This window comes from Nicotiana tabacum, chromosome 14 (genome assembly GCF_000715075.1).
Source record: "Nicotiana tabacum cultivar K326 chromosome 14, ASM71507v2, whole genome shotgun sequence".
NCBI lineage: Eukaryota > Viridiplantae > Streptophyta > Magnoliopsida > Solanales > Solanaceae > Nicotiana > Nicotiana tabacum.
In genome coordinates, this window is record NC_134093.1 from 20,079,278 (window position 1) to 20,104,850 (window position 25,573).

The window sequence follows — 25,573 nt, forward strand, 5'->3', positions numbered from 1 at the left end:
ATCATAAGTTTGTTTCCACCAAAGAAAGGCTAATATAGTCTATCCAATAGGAGAGATATTAGCATAAGTAATTTAATTAATCCTTTACAAAAACAAAGTCTGATTTGCTTCACTTGAAATTCTAGACTATCATCGACATGAATTAAGTGCAATAATCATATAGAAAGTGAACATCAAATGGAAGAGCTTATTTGGTATCATGAATAAAATGTACTCGATCATAATAACAAATATCAAATGTACCAAAAAAAACATAAAGATAATGCAAGTGAGTTTTTGGAATTATCAACTTGTTCAAAGTGTTATATTCAACTCAGCTTTCTTAATACATCAATTATTGTACAAGTGTTGTAGTCTCAAAAATAAAGACGATCCAACTAATTTAGGAGTCTAATACATGAGCGGTTGGCATCTCATAGAGACATATAGGGCAACGATAACTCTTCTATAACCAGGTCGTAATGCATTCGCCATAAAACATGTGAGAGCAAGGCATGCACAAAATCTTCTTGTCCTTCCCAAACTCTTCAAAACAGATGACACAATCATCATTTATACGTTCATCTTCATCGATCTCCATTCTCTCTGACAGCTCCATGATTAATGACTTACGAGCAGGTACCATCCCATTGAAGCGCGTTGACAATCCTTCCAACAAACTCCTCTCATCAGAATAATGGTCAATGACTAAAGTTAAAGAAACGAACACCTTCAAGATTCGGCAACCTTTGTTAGACTCATCATCAACAATTTCACGTACTTTGCCTATCATATCACGGATGACAACGTGGCGATAATTCCGATCAAACTCCTCACCCCAGTTGTTGAGATTTGATTGCATGACACTGTAGAACATGTCATATGACAACATGTATAAAAAAGGGGGCAGTGTGAGATCACGAAATGATTTGATATGGATTCGCTCTCCTTGGAATTGTGCAGGTTCATGGGGTGCAGGTTCATAGTATGAAGGTGAAATTGAATGGCTAAAATGGGTAAAGAAGAAGGAGAAATAATATTATTACTCCTATCGTTATTGATTGGTGATACTTGTTGCCGAATTAGGAGGCCTCCAATCGAGCAGGGATGGTTGTATTCGATTTCAGACTCCATATTCAAAAGATTTGAGATGGGAAACCTAGCAAGTGGTCGATCACTTCTCAACCTAGCTACTCTCTATATATAAACTAGAAGCAAATCCTAGACCAACTCAGCTTTGGATTCCATTGTTTGCTTAATTGTGCCCCAAGTACCACCAACAAAATTCTGTCCCAAGTAACACCCAAAATATTGTGCCCCAAGTAAATCGGAATCCCTTTTCCCTTAATTGGAACAAGGATTAGTTGAAATTAATTAATTATTATTATTATTATTAATTTCTTTTAAAAAAGAATTTTACTTGAGCAATTTTTTATGACGATATATATATATATGTGTGTGTACGGTCAAAACCGATTCTCAGTCATAAAAATTGGTCGAGACGATGACGTCTCGATCGAAGGGTATCCACATGACAAGCTCGGACGAATTCCGGAGTAGAGGCGTCGAGTTTCGAGCAATCGACGATAAAATTCGGTATCATTATCGAGCCCATATCCAAACCGAACTACGAGGAAACACCAACCAACAAAGACCCCGAATATCGATGCCCTAAGGCAGAATCGAGCTCAAACCAAGACCGTGGGTTCGATCTAATACCGAGCTCGAGCCAGTGTCAAGCTCGCAGGCAAGAGTCGTTACAACCGCACCTAGGGAGAGAATCTTGGCGAGAACCGAGGAAGAGACAAACCATCATGGGTCCTCAACTATATGCATTATTTTATTATGTTGTTATAGATAAAGCAGTGACCCTCTATTATAAAGGGGGACACCCTTGTAAGCTATAGGAAGACAGATTGCAATAGACACATTCTTTTTCTAACATACATTGAGATTTCTTTGTGATTGTTTTGTCTCAATTCATTCAGTTTTCCTGTTCATCATTCCCATTTTATAGCAAAAATATTGGTATTGTTATTTTTGTATCAAAGAAATTTGCGTATCCTTAGCACCATACCTAAATTTAACGTTATCCGATTTTTTGGGTAAACAGTTTGGCGCCTACCGTGGGGCTAAGGGTAACAGCGATTGTTTGATATAAATCTACAGTACACTCTAGCTTACAACTTCAAATCAGCTATGGCTCTACCTATCGACCTCGAAGCCGGCCTTCAAGATGAAACCAACAACTTGGCGCCCGGGGCCGGAAGGCTACCTGACAATGGCAACGAGGCTCGAATCGAAGAACCCAAAATTTGAGCCGAAGTACCATTGGATATCAATTTACAAATAGCTCTGGAAGTGAATCAGCGTTCTGAACCAGAAAGAAGCGTTCAGGGCGGTGCTAGACCCATAGCCCGAGACACCCACAGCACGGGAAAAATCGGGGTCAGCTTGCGTATGATTTTTGAAATGCTACAAGCCCAACAAGCAGTGATAGCTCAGTTGCAGAGCCAAACTCATATGCAAAGTATGCCGTACTCCAATCCACTTCTTCAAGAAGTCACCCCCAGAACGGAGCCCGCCATAGTGAAATCAAACGAGCAAGAATCAGGGACCGCTCCTGAAATTGGTAAATTACTCGAGGAACTCACAAACGAGTCGATGCTAACGACAAAAAAGTGGAAACGTATAATGCTAGGGTCGATCAAATCCCAGGGGCTCCGCCAATGATAAAAGGGCTTGATTCGAAAAAATTCATACAAAAGCCTTTTCCCTCGAGCGCGGCCCCCAAACCAATCCCCAAATAATTTCGTATGCCCGAAATTCCCAAATATAACGGTACAACCGATCCTAACGAACATGTCACCTCCTACACATGTGCCATCAAAGGCAAAGATTTGGAGGATGATGAGATCGAATCCGTGTTGTTGAAAAAGTTCGGAGAGACCCTCGCAAAGGGAGCAATGATCTGGTATCACAACTTACCACCAAATTCCATTGATTTTTTTGCCATGTTAGCAGATTCATTCGTAAAAGTACATGTTGGTGCCATAAAGGTTGCAACAAGGAAATCGGACCTCTTCAAAGTAAAACAAAGGTGTAATGAAATGTTGAGGGAGTTCGTATCCCGATTTCAAATAGAACGTATGGATTTGCCACCGGTCACAGACGATTGGGCCGTGCAAGCTTTCACCCAAGGGTTGAATGGGCTAAGTTCGACAGCATCACATCGGCTAAAACAAAATTTGATCGAGTACCCAGCAATAACTTGGGCAGACGTATACAACCGGAATCAATCAAAAATCAGGGTCGAGGATGATCAATTGGGAGCTTCGTATGGACCCGTGCATCAGAACCACACAACCACTAAAAACCAGAGGGAAATCAACAGAGAACAAAGGTCGAACAGAGACCGATATCAACCGTACGTCACAGATCAGATGAACAACGGTTCAGCACGCGATACAGTTCGGAATAACCAAAGGACTGATCGAGGGCAAATTTCTCTGGGACTTATGAGCAAGAGCGACTTTGATAAATATGCCGATCCTGTAGAAGTCCCTCGATTATGGGAATATAACTTCAACATTGATGCATCCTCCATCGTATCGGCCATCGGATGCATCGAAGATGCCAGATTGCCTCGACCCATGCAGACCGATCCTGCCCAAAGGAATCCCAATCAAATGTGCGAATATCATGACACCCATGGCCACAGAACGGAAGATTGCAGGCAATTAAGAGAGGAAGTAGCCCGCTTATTTAACAAAGGGCACCTTTGGGAATTTCTGAGTGATAGGGCGAAGAACCATTTTAAGAACAAGGACTTCGGTAAACAAAATGAGCTAGAAGAACCGCAACACGTCATTCACATGATCATCGGCGGCGTCGATACCCCTCAGGGACCAATGCTTAAACGCACTAAAACATCGATAGTGAGGGAAAAGCGATCTCGAACTCAAGATTACACACCCATATGGGCTTTGTCTTTCAATGATGAAGATGCAGAGGGAATCATCCAACCCTATAACGATGCCTTGGTAATATCCGTACTCATGAATAAAACTAAAATTAAGCGTGTGTTAATTGATCCAGGTAGCTCGGCCAATATCATCAGATCGAGGGTCGTAGAACAGCTCGGCCTGCAAGATCAGGTCATACCTACAACTCTGGTTCTAAACAGATTCAATATGGCATGTGAAACCACCAAAGGCGAGATTACACTATCGATAAACGTGGCCGGAACCATCCAGGAAACAAAGTTTCACGTGATCGAAGGCGATATGAGATATAACGCCCTTTTCGGAAGGCCGTGGATCCACATCATGAGAGCTGTACCCTCGACCCTACACCAGGTCCTCAAATTCCCAACATCGAGAGGTGTCAAAATAGTGTATGGAGAACAACCAGCCGCAAAGGAAATGTTCTTCGTCGAGGAGCAGAGCGCCAAATAGCAATCACAGACATCGGTTTCGACCCAGCCAGGTAAGCAGAACATTGAAGAAGATGACGATCAATGGATCCCTCGATCCTTCGTGACCCCCGATAATTCCGATGCCACCAAATCAACAATTGAGGAACTGGAGCAAATCATACTGATCGAACACTGGCCCGAACAAAAGGTATACCTAGGAACGGGTTTGAGCCCCGAACTCAGGAAGAAACTCATTCAATTTCTTATCGATAACATCGACTATTTTTCCTGATCCCATTTAGATATAACAGGGTCCCACCGGACATAACAACACATCGGCTGAGCTTGGCCCCTAGGTTCAGAACGGCGAAGCAAAAAAGAAGACCCCAATCGGAGGTAAAACCCCTCATCGGCGGCGTCGATACCCCTCAGGGACCAATGCTTAAACGCACTAAAACATCGATAGTGAGGGAAAAGCGATCTCGAACTCAAGATTACACACCCATATGGGCTTTGTCTTTCAATGATGAAGATGCAGAGGGAATCATCCAACCCTATAACGATGCCTTGGTAATATCCGTACTCATGAATAAAACTAAAATTAAGCGTGTGTTAATTGATCCAGGTAGCTCGGCCAATATCATCAGATCGAGGGTCGTAGAACAGCTCGGCCTGCAAGATCAGGTCATACCTACAACTCTGGTTCTAAACAGATTCAATATGGCATGTGAAACCACCAAAGGCGAGATTACACTATCGATAAACGTGGCCGGAACCATCCAGGAAACAAAGTTTCACGTGATCGAAGGCGATATGAGATATAACGCCCTTTTCGGAAGGCCGTGGATCCACATCATGAGAGCTGTACCCTCGTCCCTACACCAGGTCCTCAAATTCCCAACATCGAGAGGTGTCAAAATAGTGTATGGAGAACAACCAGCCGCAAAGGAAATGTTCTTCGTCGAGGAGCAGAGCGCCAAATAGCAATCACAGACATCGGTTTCGACCCAGCCAGGTAAGCAGAACATTGAAGAAGATGACGATCAATGGATCCCTCGATCCTTCGTGACCCTCGATAATTCCGATGCCACCAAATCAACAATTGAGGAACTGGAGCAAATCATACTGATCGAACACTGGCCCGAACAAAAGGTATACCTAGGAACGGGTTTGAGCCCCGAACTCAGGAAGAAACTCATTCAATTTCTTATCGATAACATCGACTGTTTTTCCTGATCCCATTTAGATATAACAGGGTCCCACCGGACATAACAACACATCGGTGAGCTTGGCCCCTAGGTTCAGAACGGCGAAGCAAAAAAGAAGACCCCAATCGGAGGTAAAACACGCATTCATAAAAGATGAGGTAACCAAACTTCTCAAAATAGGGTCCATTCGAGAGGTGAAATACCCCGAATGGTTAGCCAATATGGTTGTAGTGCCTAAAAAGGGGAACAAACTTAGAATGTGTGTGGACTATAAGGACTTGAACAAAGCATGCACCAAAGATTCCTTTCCACTGCCCAACATCGATCGCATGATCGATGCCACGGCCGTCCACGAGATCCTCACCTTTCTCAACGCCTTTTCCGGGTATAATCAAATTCAGATGAACCCGGACGACCAAGAAAAGACTTCATTTGTGACCAGATATGGAACATATTGTTATAATGTAATGCCCTTCGGGCTAAAAATGCAGGAGCTACTTATCAACGCCTAGTAAATAAAATATTCGAAGAACAAATAGGTAAATCGATGGAAGATATGCTAGTTAAGTCCCTGCGCGCAGAGGACCATTTGGCCTATTTGCAGGAAACGTTCGAGATTCTGAGAAAATACAACATGAAGCTCAACCCCAAAAAATATGCTTTCGGGGTGAGTTCGGGCAAGTTCCTCGGCTTCATGGTATCAAATCGGGGAATTGAGATTAACCCCGACAAAATAAAGGCCATCGAAAACATCACCATCGTGGACAGCGTGGAAGCTGTACAAAGGTTAACGGGAATAATTGCAGCCTTAGGCCGATTCATTTCAAGATCATCAGATCGAAGTCACAAATTTTTCTCTCTACTCAAAGAAGAACGACTTCGCTTGGACACCGGAATGCCAACAAGCGTTACAGGAATTGAAACGATATCTATCGAGCCCACCACTGCTTCACACTCCAAAAACCGAAGAAAAACTATACTTGTACTTGGCGGTATCGGAAGTCGCCGTAAGCAGTGTGCTAGTTCGAGAAGAGCAAGGTATGCAATTTCCCGTTTATTACGTAATTCAGACCTTAGGAGAAGCGGAAACGAGGTATCCGCACTTAGAAAAATTGGCACTTGCGCTGGTAAGCGCCTCTACAAAGTTAAGGCCGTACTTTCAATGTCACCCCATAAGCATATTAACCACTTGCCCACTTCGTAATATTTTACATAGGCCCGAATTATCAGGCCGATTGGCCAAATGGGCCATCGAACTCAGTGGGTACGATATCGAATATCAACCCCGTACGGCCATCAAGTCTCAAATTTTAGCAGACTTAGTGGCTGACTTCACGCCAACCCTTGTACCCGAAGTCGAAAAAGAACTCCTGTTGAAATCAGGTATATCGTCGGGGGTATGGATCATTTTTACGGACGGTGCTTCGAATGTAAAGGGGTCCAGACTAGGCATAGTTTTGAAACCCCCCACGGGTAACATTATTAGGAAAGCTATAAAAACTATCAGGCTAACTAACAACGAGGCCGAGTATGAAGCCATGATTGCAGGTCTCGAGCTGGCTAGACACTTGGGAGCAGAGGTCATTGAGGTTAATTATGACTCTTTGCTGGTGGTGAGTCATGTAAACAAAACCTTCGAAGTCCGAGAAGGTAGGATGCAAAGTTATTTGGACAAACTGCTTATCACTTTGCACCATTTCAAACAATGGACTCTACGGCATGTTCCACGAGAATGGAATAATGAGGCCGATGCTCTTGCGAATTTGGGATCGTCGGTCGAAGTAGATGATTTGAGCTCGGGGACTGTCATTCAACTTTCAAGATCAGTAATCGAAGATGGGCACGCCGAGATAAATTCTACTAGCTTAACCTGGGATTGGAGAAACAAGTATATTGAATACTTAAAAAATGGAAAGCTCCCATCGGACCATAATGATTCTAGGACCCTACGGGCTAAAGCTGCTCGATTTACGTTGGCCACAGACGGAACACTATATCGAAGGACATTCAACGGACCAATGGTAGTATGCTTGGGTCCGGGAGATACCCATTATATCCTCCGGTGAGGTGCACAAGGGCACTTGTGGGAATCACTCCGGTGCCGACACATTAGTTCAAAAAATGATCAGAGCGGGGTATTATTGGATCGATATGGGCAAGGATGCGAAAGAATTTGTTCGTAAATGTGATAAATGTCAAAGGTTTGTGCCAATGATCCATCAACCTGGAGAGCAACTTCACTCGGTCCTATCCCCATGGCCGTTCATGAAATGGGGAATGGACATCGTCGGCCCTCTGCCATCGACCCTAGGTAAAGCCAAATTCATTTTATTTATGACTGACTATTTTTCTACATGGGTTGAAGCGCAGACGTTCTAGAAAATAAGAGAGAAAGAAGTTATAAACTTTATTTGGGATCATATCATATGCCGATTCGGGATACCCGCCGAAATATTATGCGACAATGGGAAGCAATTAGTGGGCAGCAAAGTCACAAAATTCTTCGAAGATCACAAAATAAGAAGGATACTATCAACGCCATACCACCCCGGTGGGAACGGACAGGCCGAATCAACAAACAAGACTATTCTTCAAAACCTGAAGAAGAGGTTGAACGACGCTAAGGGAAAATGGAGAGAAATCCTGCCCGAAGTCCTTTGGGCATACCGAACAACGTCAAAATCTAGTACGGGGGCAACCCCATTCTCCCTAGTAAATGGTTCTGAAGCATTGATACCAGTCGAAGTCGGTGAACCTAGTACCAGATTTCGATTCATGAAGGAAGAATCAAATAACGAGGCTATGAACACCAGCCTTGAATTATCGGATGAAGGATGAAAAGCTACCCTCATCCGATTGGCCGCCCAAAAGCAACGAATTGAAAGGTATTATAATCGAAGAACTAAGCTCCGCCATTTCAAACCCAGGGACTTAGTGTTAAGAAAAGTCACCATCAATATCCTGAATCCAAACGAAGGAAAATTAGGACCAAATTGCGAAGGACCATATCAGGTGCTCGAGAACGTCGGAAAAGAATCGTACAGGCTCGACATCATAAACGGCAAGCAGCTATCAAGCAGTTGGAATGTATTGCACCTAAAACGGTACTACTGCTAAGGTAGAACCTTTCCATATTCATTTAACTGACCCCTGCAGAAGTCCGAACAAGAGCTGAGGTGGATCTTTCGCTTAAAAGCACGTGTTGCACTCTTTTTCCCTTAGACCGGTTTTTATCCCAAATGGGTTTTTTGACAAGGTTTTTAATGAGGCAACCATCGATCGTGCTGCACTTTTAAAACAGTATCCGAGGCCTTTTCCAATCGACCTCGGATTCCGGGGGGCATCAGGCCCTTAAATACATCGAGTTCAGATGCAAGAAAGTCATTTCACAACAATAGGGTTCCATCAGGAAAAATTGTAAGAGCCAAATGGTAAAAACGAACCATGCTCATGTAGATTGGCCCAAGCATAGGCGCAAAACATGAACACATGTACAATGACTTGAGATTTATTGTGCAACCAGAATTAACACTCACTCGATCATTATGCCTACAGGCTACAATATCTCGAGTTCGAAATATTCACTCGACTATTAAGCCTACGGGCTACTGTTATTCCGAGTTCGAAGCAAGCGCTCACTCGACCATTACGCCTACGGGCTATAATATCTCGAGTTCGAAATATTCACTCGACTATTAAGCCTACGGGCTGCTGTTATTCCGAGTTCGAAGCAAGCGCTCACTCGACCATTACGCCTACGGGCTACAATATCTCGAGTTCGAAATATTCACTCGACTATTAAGCCTACGGGCTACTATTATTCCGAGTTCGAAGCAAGCGCTCACTCGACCATTACGCCTATAGGCTACAATATCTCGAGTTTGAAATATTCACTCGACTATTAATCCTACGAGCTACTTTTATTCCGAGTTCGAAGCAAGCGCTCACTCGACCATTACACCTACAGGCTACAATATCTCGAGTTCGAAATATTCACTCGACTGTTAAGCCTACGGGCTACTGTTATTCCGAGTTCGAAGCAAGTGCTCACTCGATCATTACCCTTACGGGCTACAATATCTTGAGTTCGAAATATTCACTCGACTATTAAGCCTACGGGCGAGGTTTATTCTGAGTTCGAGCAAACACTCACTCGACCATTACGCCTACGGGCCACATTATCTCGAGGTTGAAACATTCACTCGACGGATAATAAGCTACTTTTACTCTGAGTTTACGTTAACTCAACTATTACATTACACCTACGGATCATGTTTCTTCAAAGTTTGAATCATCGACTCAACTAGCAAACCTGAGGGCTACATCACTTCAAATCTGATTGATTAGAGAGACTAAAAGGTCAACATTTGATTAAAAGTTTTCACAAAACAAAAACAAGTCGACCTTGTTATATATATATATATACAAAATTGCCTACGTGATTAATTTACAGACATGAAGAAACTAAGCTTCCCGGTCGAGCTCTTCCCCATCCTCGGATCCGCTTTTGCTACCATCATCATCATCATCATTAGAAGCCAAGGCTTCAGCTTCCGCATCGAACTCTTTTGCCTTTTTTATCTCTTCGGTAAGGTCAAAAACTCGAGCGTGTATCTCCTCGAGGGTCTCCCTCCGAGACCTTCACTTAGCAAGTTCGGCAATCCAATGAGCTCGAGCGTCGGCGGTATTCGCCGCTTCCCGGGCCTCCATCTGAGCAGCCTCAGCATCAGCCCGATATACAGCAATGGACTTAACCGCCAAGACTTTCGATGACTCAACCTCTGCCTTAGCCTCAACAAGTCGGGTTTCAAGCTCATCGATCTTCTTAGCTTGTACCGACCCCTTTTGCTTGACATTTCAAAGATGAACGTAGGCCGATAACAATCTTGTCAAGATGGTTTCTTTTTCTGTAGCCAGGCAGTCGATGGTCTCCTTCCACCGATTGAATTCAGCTCGGATTTGATCGACTTCTTCTCGAAGTAGCCCGATCTTTTCGATCTTTTGATGCAACTGAGACAATGAAGGGTTAACTTTCACAGTTGAGTCAGACCCATACTTTAACAGAACGAGGCTCGCCTGCTTATCAAGCTCGACCTCTTCTTCACGGACCTTAGCCAAATCCGCTTGGAGATCCTTTATAACCTCGTCCTTTTGGCTGCAAAGAAGCCGCATGGCATCTCTCTCACTTGAGACCTTCTGGAGCTCGGCCTCACACTGGCTAAGATCGACTTAAAACCTACCGATGGCGTGCACAGTAAAAAGAAAAAAAAACACAAGTCAAGTATGGAAAAGAACAAAGAAACCAAGTGTGGAAGAATCATTACCCGAGTAATAAAGATTTGAGCCTCCTCTAATAAAAGAGAAGCGTCACCGATATCGGAAACATCGTCGACTCCAGTAAAGAAATCCCTAAAAGGGTCCCCTGCACCAGAGCCTGCGCCGATGTTGGGAGTCTTCAATTCTCGAGCTTCCTTTAATGCCTCCTCAGAAAAAGATGGAAGAGAAGGCGAATGACCCATTGTCATAACCCCGAGTAAATCACTCGGAGTACTCCAGTAGAGACTTAGGTCTTCGGAAACAACCCCTACAGGCACATCCGCCATCGGTTCGGGAGCTCTAGCAGTCTCGATGGCCTCCGTAGATAGGATTACCAAAGCCGAGGAGTTATCTTCTTCTTCTTCTTCTTCTTCTCTCAGTTGTTGGACCGAGTCAATCGGAAGGGCAATTGCTTTTCTCCTCATCCTTCGAGTTTTGGGCTTGGGGTCCTCTGACCGAGAGGAAGATCTTCGCTTCTTATCTTTCCCCTGTTTAGGGACCAGGGACTTGTTTCCTTCTTCACCGTTCAAAGGCCTCAAAGCGGCGTCCCTAGTTACGCCTGCACAAAAGGAAATCGGTAACGAATAGAACGCAAAGAATACTTCGAAGGAAACAAAAAGCAAACCTCACCATGGTTCTTGGCCTCCCATCTACCTTTTGCCAAATCATGCCAAGCGCGTTCGGCATAAGAGGAGGTTGAGGCTAACATCCAAACCCAGTCCTCGAGGTCAGGCACCGCTTGAGGCATCCAAGGGGCAGCTGAATATCAGGGAAAGACATCAGAAAAAATCAGAAAGGGACATGAAAGGCGAACAAGAATCACTTACGGTCGAAATTCCATTCTTCGGGGAACGACATCTTCTCTTCCGGAATAAGATCACGGGTCCTCACTCGAATATAACGACCCATCCAACCCCAATCCTTGTCTTCATCGATGCTCGACATCAAAGCCTTCGATGCCCGACGATGAAGTCTGATTAGTCCTCAAAATATCTGAGGCCGGTACAATCGTATGAGATGGTTTAGAGAAAAATCCAACCCCCCGGCTTTGATAGAGAAGAAGCACAATATGATCACTATACGTCATAAAGAGGGATGAATTTGACCGAGGGTGACCTGATATCTTTTGCAGAAATCAATAATCACTGGGTCGACGGGTCCCAATGTGAAGGGGTAAGTATAAACGCATAAAAACCCCTCCACATGAGTGGTGACGCTCTCATCGGAGGATGGAATTTGCAACACAACCTCGGGACCCCAGTTGCAGTCTTTTTTGACGGCATCGAGGTGATCCTCCGTTATAGAGCACGTATACATCGATAGGTGCTCACATCGACCCAGAACGGATGAAGGGTTCTCCACCTTAAAATCGGTCTTCAAAGTGTACGGGCCAGGAACATAGTCGTGAATGGACGGCTCCACCGGCGCCTTATCATCAAACGGCCGTGAGGAAGAAGCTTTCTCCTTCTGAGGTACGGTTTTGGAAGTTTTCGCCATTGATATGAGAGGAAAGAATGCAAAAGAAGGTGAAAAAACGGATGGCACCAAACTCTGGTATGGGCTGCCCTGAAGCGGCAAAATAGAGAGGATAAATAAGAGAATTTAGAAGAAGAGGAAGCGCAAAAGTGGTAAAGGTTATATGCAAACATGATGGGAGGCTCACAAATGCGATGAAGGTTTGCCTGGGCAGTGTGTAAGTTTAAAAAAATGGGTTTGGCTCATTTCCTCCATAGGAGCCGACCTAGGAGCGATTTTAGACCTCCATTTTCATCATTTATGTCAAGCTAAGTGATTCCTACCTATTGCAAGTTAAATACTTAGTTTATATACGAATTTAGGCATGAAAATTCATGGAAATTAGTAGAAATTTGGGGTTTGAAGAAAAACCTAGAAATTGGTATTTTGGATTTTAACCATGAAAATTACTATGGGATTGGATGGAAATGGTATATTTGAGTTCTTGAGATTATGGATAACGTTTTCATCCGAATATTTTCGGAATCCGGGCACGTGGTCCCGGGGTGAATTTTAGGAATATTACTATTCTGGATAGGATAATTTATTTAATAGACGAATTTCAAATTTTTGAGCATATATTAATTATCTTGTATAATATTTGGATAGCTTCGGATTTTTCGGCGTTGAATCGAGAATTTTAAGCGACGCGGTAATCGAAAAATGGACCTTGAGAAGAGGTAAGTCTCTTGTCTAATCTTGTGAGGGAAAAATTACCCCATAGGTAATTAAATTAATAATTATTGCTAATTATGGGGACTACGTACGCATGAGGTGACGAGAGTCCATACGTAGCACTATTAATGCTAACGTCGGGGTAGTTTAGGACTCAAAGCATGAATTACTTGTGTAAATTGTATCCTTTATTTAATTACATTATTTCATATATATCGTAAATTTTTAGTAAGAGATAGTAAAAGATGAAAATCTCATATGCTTATTTCTGTTTGAATTAATTAATTGTTAAAAGATAGTTGCTCATCCTCTCGAATATATCTAATAATAAATATACTCTCATTCTAGAGGTACATAAGAAAATGTACTCCTTTCTTGTGGAGTGAGCCGAATGCCTCTGCAGGATAGATGCATCTATGGATCATGTCGCACGTTCCTCAGCAGTGTACACGACACTCTGGATCGGGCCGAACGACCTCGGCAGAAATCGTGCTTAATAATAATAATTACATGATACTTTGATTGTTTATTTCAGCTTGTGAAGCTAATTGAAATTTGGAAATTATTGGAATTTAAAGAATTTATTTATCTCTGTTTGTTAAGAAAATTATTGTTATTTCTGTAAATGAGGCTAATTGATAAAATGGAAATTTATTGGAATTGAAGGAATTTAATTACTTCTGTTGGTTCAATAAAATTATTGTTAACTTTGTGAATCACGTTGATACAAATATTTCTTTTTTCATGATTATTTAATATTATTGACCTATAGTGAGTGTCAAAGTCAGCTATCTCGTCTCTACCTCTTCGAGATTAGGCTTGATACATACTCGGTACACGTTGTTTCCGTACTCATGCTGCACTTGCTGCATATTTTATTGTGCGGGTACATATTTATCTAGCGACCTTGTGGGCGCAGAGGTGTGGTTAATAATTGTGGGGACATAGGTGAGCTGCATTCTGTATTACGATCCGAAGGCAACAAAGTCTCCTTCAGAAATATTATATTTTCCTGTCTAATTTGTATTCTGGACAGATGCTGTATTTTATTTTTAATTCCCTAGTAAATTCTCATGCACTTGTGATACCTAGTTTTGGGATGATTATGGGTTGCACTATATTAGAAATTTTTACAGATATTATTACGTATTTTGTAAACTTCATCTTCTACTATTTAATTGAGAGGAACAACTATGACTTCAAAAATATTAAAATAAGAATTTATTTAATATTTATTGTTGGCTTGTCTGACAGAGTGTCCGGCGCCATCACGACCTTTATGGATTTTGGGTCATGACAACATGGTATCAGAACACTAGGTTCACTTAGGTCTCACGAGTCATGAACAAGTCTAGTAGAGTCGTGCCGATCGGTACGGAGACGTCTGTACTTATCTTCAAGAGGTTATAGGCCTGTTTGGAATACTTCCCTTTTTGATTCCTCATCGTGTGATTTGATTCCTTTGAGGCTTATGCCTTTATTTCCTTCCTACTCAATCTTATGCGACATGAAGCACTTGTTATAAATTGGGGATCGAGGAAATTTTTAATGGTACTACAGATGTAGTACAAGATGCTTCTCCCTGTGTAATTAATCGGGCTATTTTCGTCTCCTTGCGAAAGGCCGCTCTGTCATTTCAAATTAAGTATCAGTACTACCTAAGGTTTTGAGATTTGGCATTGATTGTTATGACAATTCGTGCGTTGTTATCGCACAATGTTTATGATATGGTAAAATGCCCATCTATGTGTCAGGGCAGTAAACGACTTGAAAGAAGGTTTTCTTAGTACATGATTAAGAGGTTCCATGTTTTAATTCCAGCAGAGAAAAGGCAATCGGACTATGAATGTTCAGGTTTGGGGTTGATGGAGTAACGAAGCTTGATATTTTCGAGTGTGGTAGAGTTCTCAATTTTGATGTGGTGTCATTGCCTTGTAAAATGCGTTAAGGTTTGCCGGTGTTATGGTTTTCTTCAACTCGCCTTCACGACGGGGTGTTAGCAATTGGTATAGGGCAAGCAGTCGTTAGAGATCACAGTGTGCAGTGATTCAGTATCAAAGCAGCGTTCCTAGTATTGATGTCTCGAGAAGGATGATCGTCGTAAAGGTTTAAAACTGGTAACGAGCTATTGGTTCAAGTGCTACAGAAATGGATTTTTAGTTAAGGCAACAACTGGGCAGCGAAGGATGAGAAAGGACATGTGGTAGGTGTCGTGTGGTGGTTACGTTCCTAGGAGGCCAAGTGTGAGAAACAGGAGTCGAGTAGTTGCTTAAAGAAGAGTGGCAAGGTAGCATATGAGTTACGTGGTAGGATAACTACATGGCTTGAGGACAGTTTGAAATGATTTGGGATTTAGGATGGACAGTGACTAGGTCTACGGACTTAAGTTGTAATATTAGCTGCTATATTGAGGAAGATTGGATACAACAGGAGGGAGTTGCTTGATATGAAGAATGATACAACATGACTTTGGATTGGAATGTATTGTCTCACTTTTAGTTGACGTTCATGAGGAGTGAACAGACTAGTGCAGCTGGTGAATTAGCTCGGACTCGGGATGATCTACTGATTTTGTAGTATTTGCACCCAGTGCAGTGGCGTTGGAATATGTCGGCATGTAATTTCCACAGGTGGGTTATCTCATGTTAGCAGGTTAGCGGCTGCGTGGTATTGACGAAGCTTTTGCGAAGAATTCTACTGGCTACCCGGTAAGAGATTTAATATGTAAATATGGCCAGTGGTTCGGAATGTTTATTAAAGGTTAATAGAAGGATTTCGAGAAATTTGGCAAGTTGCGTGTGCAGGATCATGTCAACGATGAAGAAAGAATCTCAGTGGATTCCATAGTTATGTAATTGTAGCTTCAAGCTAAGTGGGATAGCCGCACCATCTACAATTGGATTGCATGGTTGTCTATTTGTGAGGTTTCTGGTTATCGGTGTATTGGTGGGTCATTGCAACTAAGGAAAGAAAACATCAGTGGTAATTTGAGTAAAGGATTTGGGGAATGTGTGCCATATTTGGCCTTATCAATTCATATTCATGTTTTTGGAAGACTCAGAGTTTATGCTTCATGTAGATGTAATGCAGAGGGAAGTGAGACAGTCGGGTGTCTCCTTGAGAAAGTGTCCATGTGCTATTAGGGCCTTGGAGTTGATCATGTTTGGGAACAAGTTAGAGCAAGTGACTCTCGATAACGGTCTTAGAGGGTTCAAAAATTTAAAGTGCGGTGCCTAAGGATCTCGAGTCCGTAGTATGGTTGAGTATCGAGCTTTTGCAGCATATTATGAAATGGGGCTTGGAGTACTCTGCGTTACCTTCAGGTTGTGGTACAGCATTAGAGAAACGGAAGAAAATAACTTCGGATTCATAAAATAAGTATCAGAATGGGTGTACCAGTTGAAGATGTAAAAGTGCGCACAAGGAGGGGTATGAGATGATTTGTGGATTTTGAAACAGCGAGGTCTCATGAAATAAGGTCACTCGGGATGAGTGCGGATTTGAGTTCTTGATGTAATAAATGGAGCTATTATTATTTCTAAGGCAAGTTGAGAATAAATTGAGAAAAGACGGGTCGGCTAACAATGGTTGAATTGGCATGATGGTGACAATGATCAGTTCCTTCAGCGCATTGAATTATGCATGTGATTTGTGGTGGTACGTGTGAGGCTTGACGACTGTCGTAATTGATTTTATTTGGAGGAATTCAAGTATTATGGCATGTTATGTGTAGAGGGATCCCGAAAGAGTTATGGTGGTTTAGACCACTACTTGAGGTCGGTGTTTTCTGCAGATATTGGAATTCAGTCACGTGTTTTAATGGTCCTCTTGAAATAAGTTAAGTAGAAGGTTTCTATATGATGAATTAGTTACCCTATTAGCGGTTCGGGAGTTATGATGGAATTGTTGTACTCCTGCGCATTAGCGTAATTAAGTGCATTAAGCAGCACGGGATTCGAAAGTTGAGTATTCAAGATTTCGGTTCAGTGTTGACAAGGATGTCATGAGCTCGGATGAGCAAGAAAAGGGATTTAGATGTTTAAAGTAAGATGGTATTGTTTTTGGCATCACCTAAGGTCGATGTCAGGTTTAAGAGATCTTGTGTATTGATTTGTTTATTCTTGATATGCTTTACAACATTAATGTGACCGGTGGCATGGATGTGCAGACTTGTTACCTGGTGCAGAAGGTCATGGAAGTGTGTCCCACGTAAATATTGTGGAAGAGAGGCATGTAGTCACTTGATTGAGTGAAGATTGAAACCAAGTACGAAGATTGTGGTAATATCGTTGGTTCGAGAATTTATGCCTGGAGGGCACTCGGTCCATTTGGTTGTGGACTGTGGAAGTTTGTTCCGGTTATGATGGATATTCTTGTATGTTATGGGAAAAAAGGGTTATTATGGATCCTTGAAAGGTTATTAGCCTAGTACGATGTGATCAGAATTGGCTTGAGCTATATGGATGGATTTGAATATGAATATCGGCTCTATATCAGGCCGGATGTGTTCATTTCAGCATAAGCGCTCCATATGGAGGAGTATTCGGACGTTCCATGTGAGTTGCAAAACGGCTTGATAAATTTCTTATGTGTTGAGGTTCCGCGTAGCGATGGTGCCATATAAGTCGGATGGCTCTCGAGATTAAGATCATATATCGCACCTTAGTCGTTCTTGAATTTTGTAGCGTATGGAGCTGTCGGTCCTTCCAGGGATGATATTATGCACTGAGCGTGCTTGTGTCCGATATTTGGATATTTTGTAGTAATGAGCATTCTAGCTCGGTAAGTATTTTCTTATAGATTCTTTTTGTCGGATCGGGTGGCACGCCGCCACGGGTATGTTGTTTGGATAGGGTTGCACGCCGCAACGGTATCATGTGTGGATCGGGTTGCACGCTGCAACAGTGTGATGTTGATTACAGTCCCCTATATTCTATTTTGTGTGTTTTGTGTCCCTTTTTCTGAGAAAGGTTCATGACACCTTTTCGGTTGTCTAATTAGTTACGTGGATTGAGTAATCCTTTCCAGAGTTCATTTTTCCTTAGGTATCACGTTCGGGTTTGTAGCTTATTGTCATATTGTGTTACCATATGAGACTGTTGGCAGCGTCTGCGGTGGCTTATTGCCCGAATAGCTTATACTGGGTAAGTCGAGACTATTGGACCAGAAATAAGTACAATCAGATTTATATAAGGTACAATAAGTAACAAATATAGCTATTCAATTCAGAAGGAGGTAATGGTCCTTGTCAGGAGGGGCGACCCCATGATTTGATTGATTCAGTAGGTGGTTATGAATTTCAACACACCTCTTCCATCGTGGCTGTATTGCAAGAGTTAGAACACGACTTATATATGTCATGAGGTGCATTGTGAGCATGAGATTCATGGAATTTCAGCTATTGTTATCAGAGGATGTTATTATGGTGATGTGAGTTTATGCAGTGCATAGTCTGAATTCAGCAAAAGTATGCAATCATGTATCGGTGCATCGTGTAGTGATTGATACGGTGTTCGTATGATGGGAACATGCCTAGCAGAGAATTCTGGATGTTGGAATTGGACTCTAAGGCTTATTTGGCTAAGTAAAAAGGGAGAATCTTCAGACTGGCTCGAGCTAGTGTGCTCAATTGAGTTGTGGCAGCATGGCTAAGTGCATGAGGTATTAAACAGTAATTTCGGACAACCCCAGAGCAGTCCTTAGCACGTTCGAGGACGAACGTATGTATAAGTGGGAGAGAATGTAACGACCTGACCGGTCGTTTTGAGCCCTAGCGCGTCATTCAGCAGTTTGAGGCCACGAGTAGCTTCACTTCAGGTATTATGACTTGCACGCGTGGTCGGAATTAAAATTTCGGAAGTTCAGAGTTGATTTGGAAAGAAAATTCTCATTTTAGAAGATTTAAGTTGGAAGAATTGACTAAAATTGGATTTTTGAGTAAACGATATTGGAATCGGGATTTGAAGGTTCTAACAGGTTCGTATGATGATTTCGGACTTGGGCGTATGTCCGTATCGGGTTTTGGATAACCTGTGAGTGTTTCGGCACCTATTGTGGAAGTTAGCATTTTGGAATAATTCCATAAACTTGGGTTGAAGTGCATTTCAAGGTTATAGATGTCCGTTTCTGATTTCGAGTATGGGAATATCTCCGTATGGTGATTCTAGAATTGGGAGCGCGTTCGGAAGTGGATTCGGAGGTCCATAGGTCATTTTGGAGTCATTTGGCTAAAGCTAGAAATTTGAAGGTTTTTGAGAAATTTAACCGGAAGTGAACTTTTTGATATCGGGGTCGGATTCCGATTCCGGAAGTTGGAGTACGTCCGTAATGTTGAATGTGACTTGTGTGCAAAATTTGAGATCAATCGGACGTGATTTGATAGATTCTGAAATCGAATGTAGAAGTTTGGAAGTTCATTAAGTTTGAATTGGGGTGTGATTCATGTTTGATGTGATTTGAGGCCTCGAGCAAGTTTATGTTATGTTATAGGACTGATTGGTATGATTGGACGGGGTCTCGGGGGTCTCGGGTATGTTTCGGGGTGGTTCCAGATCATTTCGGGCTGTTTTGCAATAGCTGATGCTAGTGTCTGGTGTTGTTCTTCGCATTCACGAGGATCCTCTCGCGTTCACGAAGAAGGATTTGGCTTTTGGGATTTTGTTCTTCGCGTTCGCGAAGAGATTCTCGCTTTCGCGAAGAAGAAAATCTCTGTTTCGCAGGTCTGACTTCCGAGGTTCATATCTCACAATCTATAAGGAATTTGGAGATGGTCCAAAATATAAATTGGAGCCGACCTAGGAGCGATTTTGGAGCTCCATTTTCATCATTTATGTCAAGGTAAGTGATTCCTACTATTGCAAGTTAAGTACTTGGTTTATATACGAATTTAGGAGTGAAAATTCATGGAAATTAGTAGAAATTTAGGGTTTGAAGAAAAACCAAGAAATTGGTATTTTTGAATTTTAACCACGAAAATTACTATGGGATTGGATGGAAATGGTATATTTGAGTTCTTGAGACTATGAGTAATATTTTTATCCTAAAATTTCCGGAATCCGGGCACGTGGGCCCGGGTTGAATTTTAGGAATATTACCATTTTAGATAGGGTAACTTATTTAATAGATGAATTTTGAATTTTTGAGCGTATATTAATTATCTTGTATAATATTTGGATACCTTCAAATTTTTCGGCATTGAATCGAGAATTTTACGCGATGCGGTAATCGAAAAGTGGACCTTGAGATAAGGTAAGTCTCTTGTCTAATCTTGTGAGGGAAAAATTATCCCATAGGCAATTAAATTAATAATTATTGCTAATTGTGGGAGCTACGTACGCATGAGGTGACGAGAGTCCGTGCGTAGCAACTATTAATGCTAAAGTCCGGGTAGTTTAGGACTCAAAGTATGAATTACTTATATAAATTATATCCGTTATTTAATTAAATTATTTTTTATATATCGTAAATTGTTAGTGAGAGATAGTAAAAGATGGCAATCTCATATGCTTATTTCTATTTGAATTAATTAATTGTTAAAAGAAAATTGTTCATCCTCTCGAATATACCTTATAATAAACATATTCTCATTCCGGAGGTACAAAAGAAAATGTCCTTCTTTCTTGTGGAGCGGGCCGAACGCCTCGGCAGGATAGATGCATCTATGGATCGTGCCGCACGTCCCTCTACAGTGTACACGACACTCTGGATCGGGCCGAAGACCTCAGCAGAAATCGTGCTTAATAATATTAATTACATGATACTTTGATAGTTTACTTCAGCTTGTGAAGCTAATTTAAATTTAGAAATTATTGGAATTTAAAGAATTTATTTATCTCTGCTTGTTAAGAAAATTATTGTTATTTCTGTAAATGAGCCTAAGTGATAAACTAAAAATTTATTGGAATTGAAGAAATTTAATTACTTCTGCTGGTTCAATAAAATTATTGTTAATTATTTGAATCACGTTGATATAAATATTTCTATTTTCATGATTATTTAATATTATTGACCCATAGTGAGTGTCAAAGTCGGCCATCTCGTCTCTACATCTTCGAGATTAGGCTTGATACTTACTGGGTACACGTTGTTTTCGTACTCATGCTGCACTTGCTGTACATTTTATTGTGCGGGTACATATTTGTCTAGCGGCCTTGTGGGCGCAGAGGTGTGGTTAATAATTGTGGGGACATAGGTGAGCTGCATTCTGTATTACGATCCGCAGCCAACAAAGTCTCCTTCAGAAATATTATATTTTCCTATCTAATTTGTATTATGGACAGATGCTGTATTTTATTTTTAATTCCCTAGTAAATGCTCATGCACTTGTGACACCGGGTTTTGGGATGATTATGGGTTGCACTATATTGGAAATTTTTAAAGATATTATTACGTATTTTGTAAACTTCATCTTCTGTTATTTAATTGAGGGGAACAACTATGACTTCAAAAATATTAAAATGAGAATTTATTTAGTATTTATTGTTGGCTTGTCTGACAGCGGTGTCCGGCGCCATCACGACCTTTATGAATTTTGGGTCGTGACAAATAACATAGAATGTTGAACAAAATTGTAACACTAAGTGAATTTTGAAACAAACTAATAATAGAAATTTTTAAAGCCATAACGTAATTGTGAAATGCCAATGCCACACAAATTCACTTGGACAATAATAACGGTCACTTGGTTGACTTTGACTGAACCTTCAATTTCAATTGCTTTTCGTTGTTCAAATAATATAACAATACTTGAAAGAATAATTCCTTCCCTTAAAAAAGAATTATAATATTTAAACTTTCCCTAATTTTAGGACTTTGAGTTCAATTATAAATTTGTAATATTTTGCTAAAAGAGACTTAATTTAAATAAGAATGGATTAATTTAGAGTTTATTATTGAACGGAGAAATAGGAACCGCTCCGTATAATTTTTTATAGAGGTAGATTCTCACCTTGAAACGTGCAGCTGGATGCAAGAGGTCAAGATTAGGAGGACTCTGAATTGTGCTTATGGTGGAGTTAGACGGTATTGTACGTGAAAGGTGTATTATTTGGTGTATTATAATATTATAAACCTTTAAGATATAATTGATATTTTCTTGCAGAGAATTGTTGGACGGAGGCAAAAGCCTGGTACTTATTTTTGATGTACGGTTTACTTATTTTAACACCTTAAACTTGGTTGCTCAATTTCTCAATTTGGTTGCAAAGGCGAAAAAAACTTAATGCAGTAGCTAAGAATATTAATTCTATAATCTCTTGGCTTTTGAGACTATTCACGATCTACTCTTTTTTTTCTTTTCTTTTCATGACAAAAAACCAATGTTGGCAGAAATGACTAAATGCTTTTTCATCTTTGTTTTCACTGTCATTACTAAATCTTAATCTTAAAAAAATGACTTTCATATACCTTAATCAATATGGTTTAACTAAAGTAAATTTTTGCATCACAGGGGAAAATATTAAGTGTTGTTGTAATGTTAACATGATTTTACAACTTTAATCGCAAATTATGTGATTCCAAAATATTTAGTTCCATATTGCCCTTTATGATTGTGTCAAAACTTTATTAATTATTTTGTTTCGACTATAAGTTGAAATCTTCTATTTTTTAGTTTTAAAGATCTAATTGTTGAATTTCGTATCATATTCATTAACAATTAATTTTAGAATATTTGTGCACTTGTTTATTACTTTCGGCACGTGTGTTGTAATATTTGACAAAAAACATATACTTGCACGTACATAGAGACTAGTTATTGTAAAAGTGGGAAGTTGAAAAGCTAAAAGTTAAATTATCAAAATGTTCTTTTAAATAGTTTAAATACCTAATTAAATAAAAAATGAACCTTAAGCCTAAAAAATAGCCCAAGCCAACGGATCATCTTCATTGTTAAAAGTCACAACTATTCATGAACAAATTTGTTGTGCACTCCCCTCATCTCGCACCCGTTAGTTCCCTTATTCAGTTATTTGATCGATATATGCTTATATCCTTTTTTTCCTTTCGAAGGCATTCCAATTTGTTAAATGAACAAAAATGGACCACAAAATCTAGATAGTTACAATTGATTTATTGCATTTTATTTAGCATAATCAAATATCGTATTCTCATCATCTTTCAATACCTGCTAGTTCAAGTCATGTTTTTGATGGGTGGAACGAGTTTCAAATTAGATGCTTCTTTTGGAAGAAGTTAAATTACATGCCCATGTGATGACTAGTTAGATTTTCTCATCAGAATTTTGGAATTGGAGACTCGAATTCTAATCTTCTTCGATATGGATTTGTACTCGGGCAATGCTTTAGCCCAAGTATTTTTCTTTTATCAGAAAGATTGTCATGGATGGCCTCGTTTGTTTGCACGTAATGAAGGTCTGAATCTTAATTATTCATATCTCAGACATTAAGTGCGTTTGTTTTAAAATCTAAATCTTAATTATTCAGATCTTAATCATTAAATGTGTTTGTTTTTCTTACTTCACAACCACTTAATGAGTCTGAATTGGTCTGTATCATTAAGATCTATAACAAAGACTTAATTTTATTAAGATGCTATCATCCATATTCATTATTAATTGCCGCCACCGCCTACCATTATCAACTAGCACCATGCCACCCACAACCACCATCATCTTCAATCATAGCAACCACCATTGTCGACTACCACCACCCACCATCCCCACTACTCCCATCACCATCATTCTCAATGACAACTAACACTCATCCACCTCAACTACCACAACTAATCACCCCATCACCATCAACAACCATAGCTGGCACTGCCCATCATTATAAACTACCACCACCCACCACCATCTTCCTCAATCACAACTACCACCACCACCACCCGCCATTATTAACTATCACCACCCACCACCACCATCCTCAATCATAATAGCTACCACTACCAATCACCACTAGCTACTACCCTTAACTACCACCATCAACTAAATCTACCACCAGCCACCGCTTTTAGTCGGCATTCACAAGTACTACCATTAGCCATCACCGCCAACAACTATCATATTTTAAAAAGCTATATATTTTAGTGATGAAATATTAGATTAATTAGTATTTTATTTGAATTTTATGTTTATTAATTTTCAAAGAAACATAAATTTTATACATTCAGATGTTAAAAAATCAAACAGTTTTAATCATTTAGTATTCAGATCTTAATACATATCTTAACATTCATATGTGTATACAGATTCAGGTATTTTAATCTTTATACACATCTTAATATTGAGACGTGTATTCAGATTCAGACGTCTTAATTAAAAAAAAAAAAAAAAAAACAAATGAGGCCAAGACAGTAATGAAGAGTCACACGCGATTTCCCTTGCCAAAAAAATATTGTGCAAAATCTAGAAAAGGTGTTTACTCTCGGCCTTTAAGGAATCAGAAGGCTAATACAATTTTGTAATCAAGTAAACAATAGATTCTTCACTCATATGGACTTTCCGTGGATATTATTTCTGGACGGGATTATTATTTTCCAATTAGGACCAGTGCATTCAATAAAGATTTAATTTGCTGGTATTATATTTGCATGTGAAGCCATATACACCATTAATTTCTTACAGTAAAACTCACAAATTGGTACAAGCTCGATTCAACTGCCATGGCCCATGGGAGTGGAGATAGCATAGAGAGAGTTAATTTGTAAGGGAGAAGCATTAAAAAAAGTCTTTTTCTATTTTATGGAAAAAAAAAGTTGTTAATTTGTTTATCTATTGCATAAGGCTTGATGTTTGTGAATGAGAATGACATATCTGTGTTATAATTTTATTTTTGCTGCAAAAGTATCATTGCTTGTGTGTTTCAATCGAGATATCAAAGTTTGTATTTTATTTATATAACAAGTTAACAACTTGTGCTGGTATAATAATAAAAAATTTAAATTAGATTCTTGATTTCCCATAATTCTTCTAATATTCCAAATTTAACTTCTTATTTTGTGTTGGTAACAAGGAGCAACCATTAAAAAACAATTTAATACGTCTTCCTGGACAATGCATGATTGTCAAACACCATGGTGATAGCAAGGTAGATGAATGTTCGATAAGATAAAGAAGTGATGTCTCGCCCCGTTTTTCTCGCGAAAAAAAAGCGGCCTTCGACGTCCTGACAATTCCTTTTTAGAATGGGAGATAGAGTGTTAAAGGAGAAGAGTCATCACCTAACGATTTTAAGGTGTGTTACGGCGCCTATTATGCAGATAACTCTGTTTTACTAGTCAACGCCACCAAAGATCGGGTAAGAGCTCAAGCTACCTTAAAGAAAAGGTGTTGGGCACTCCTCGAGGTCCACAACTGTGGGTCCCGGCTAAACTTAAGATTATGTGGATTACGATTAAGCTAGGTGATCAAATAAACAAAGGGAGTTCAGAAGTCACAGAACTTTATTACAACATGATTAATACAGATCTTGGTGCGAATATAGGGATACAACTATTTAGATCT

The 25,573-nt window shown here is 40.3% G+C and overlaps 1 protein-coding gene across 1 annotated transcript; it reads right to left on the reverse strand.

Moving 5' to 3' along the window:
* Positions 1-445: 445 nt before the first annotated feature.
* On the reverse strand, positions 446-871 carry LOC142168838 (E3 ubiquitin-protein ligase MPSR1-like). Its single transcript, XM_075229999.1, has one exon. It carries the CDS (start codon positions 869-871, stop codon positions 446-448), a length of 426 nt encoding a protein of 141 aa, XP_075086100.1.
* Positions 872-25,573: the final 24,702 nt, after the last annotated feature.

Excerpts from the sequence above, each read along its gene's own strand:
- LOC142168838 (XM_075229999.1), bottom strand. The coding sequence starts at position 871 with ATGTTGTCATATGACATGTTCTACAGTGTCATGCAATCAAATCTCAAC.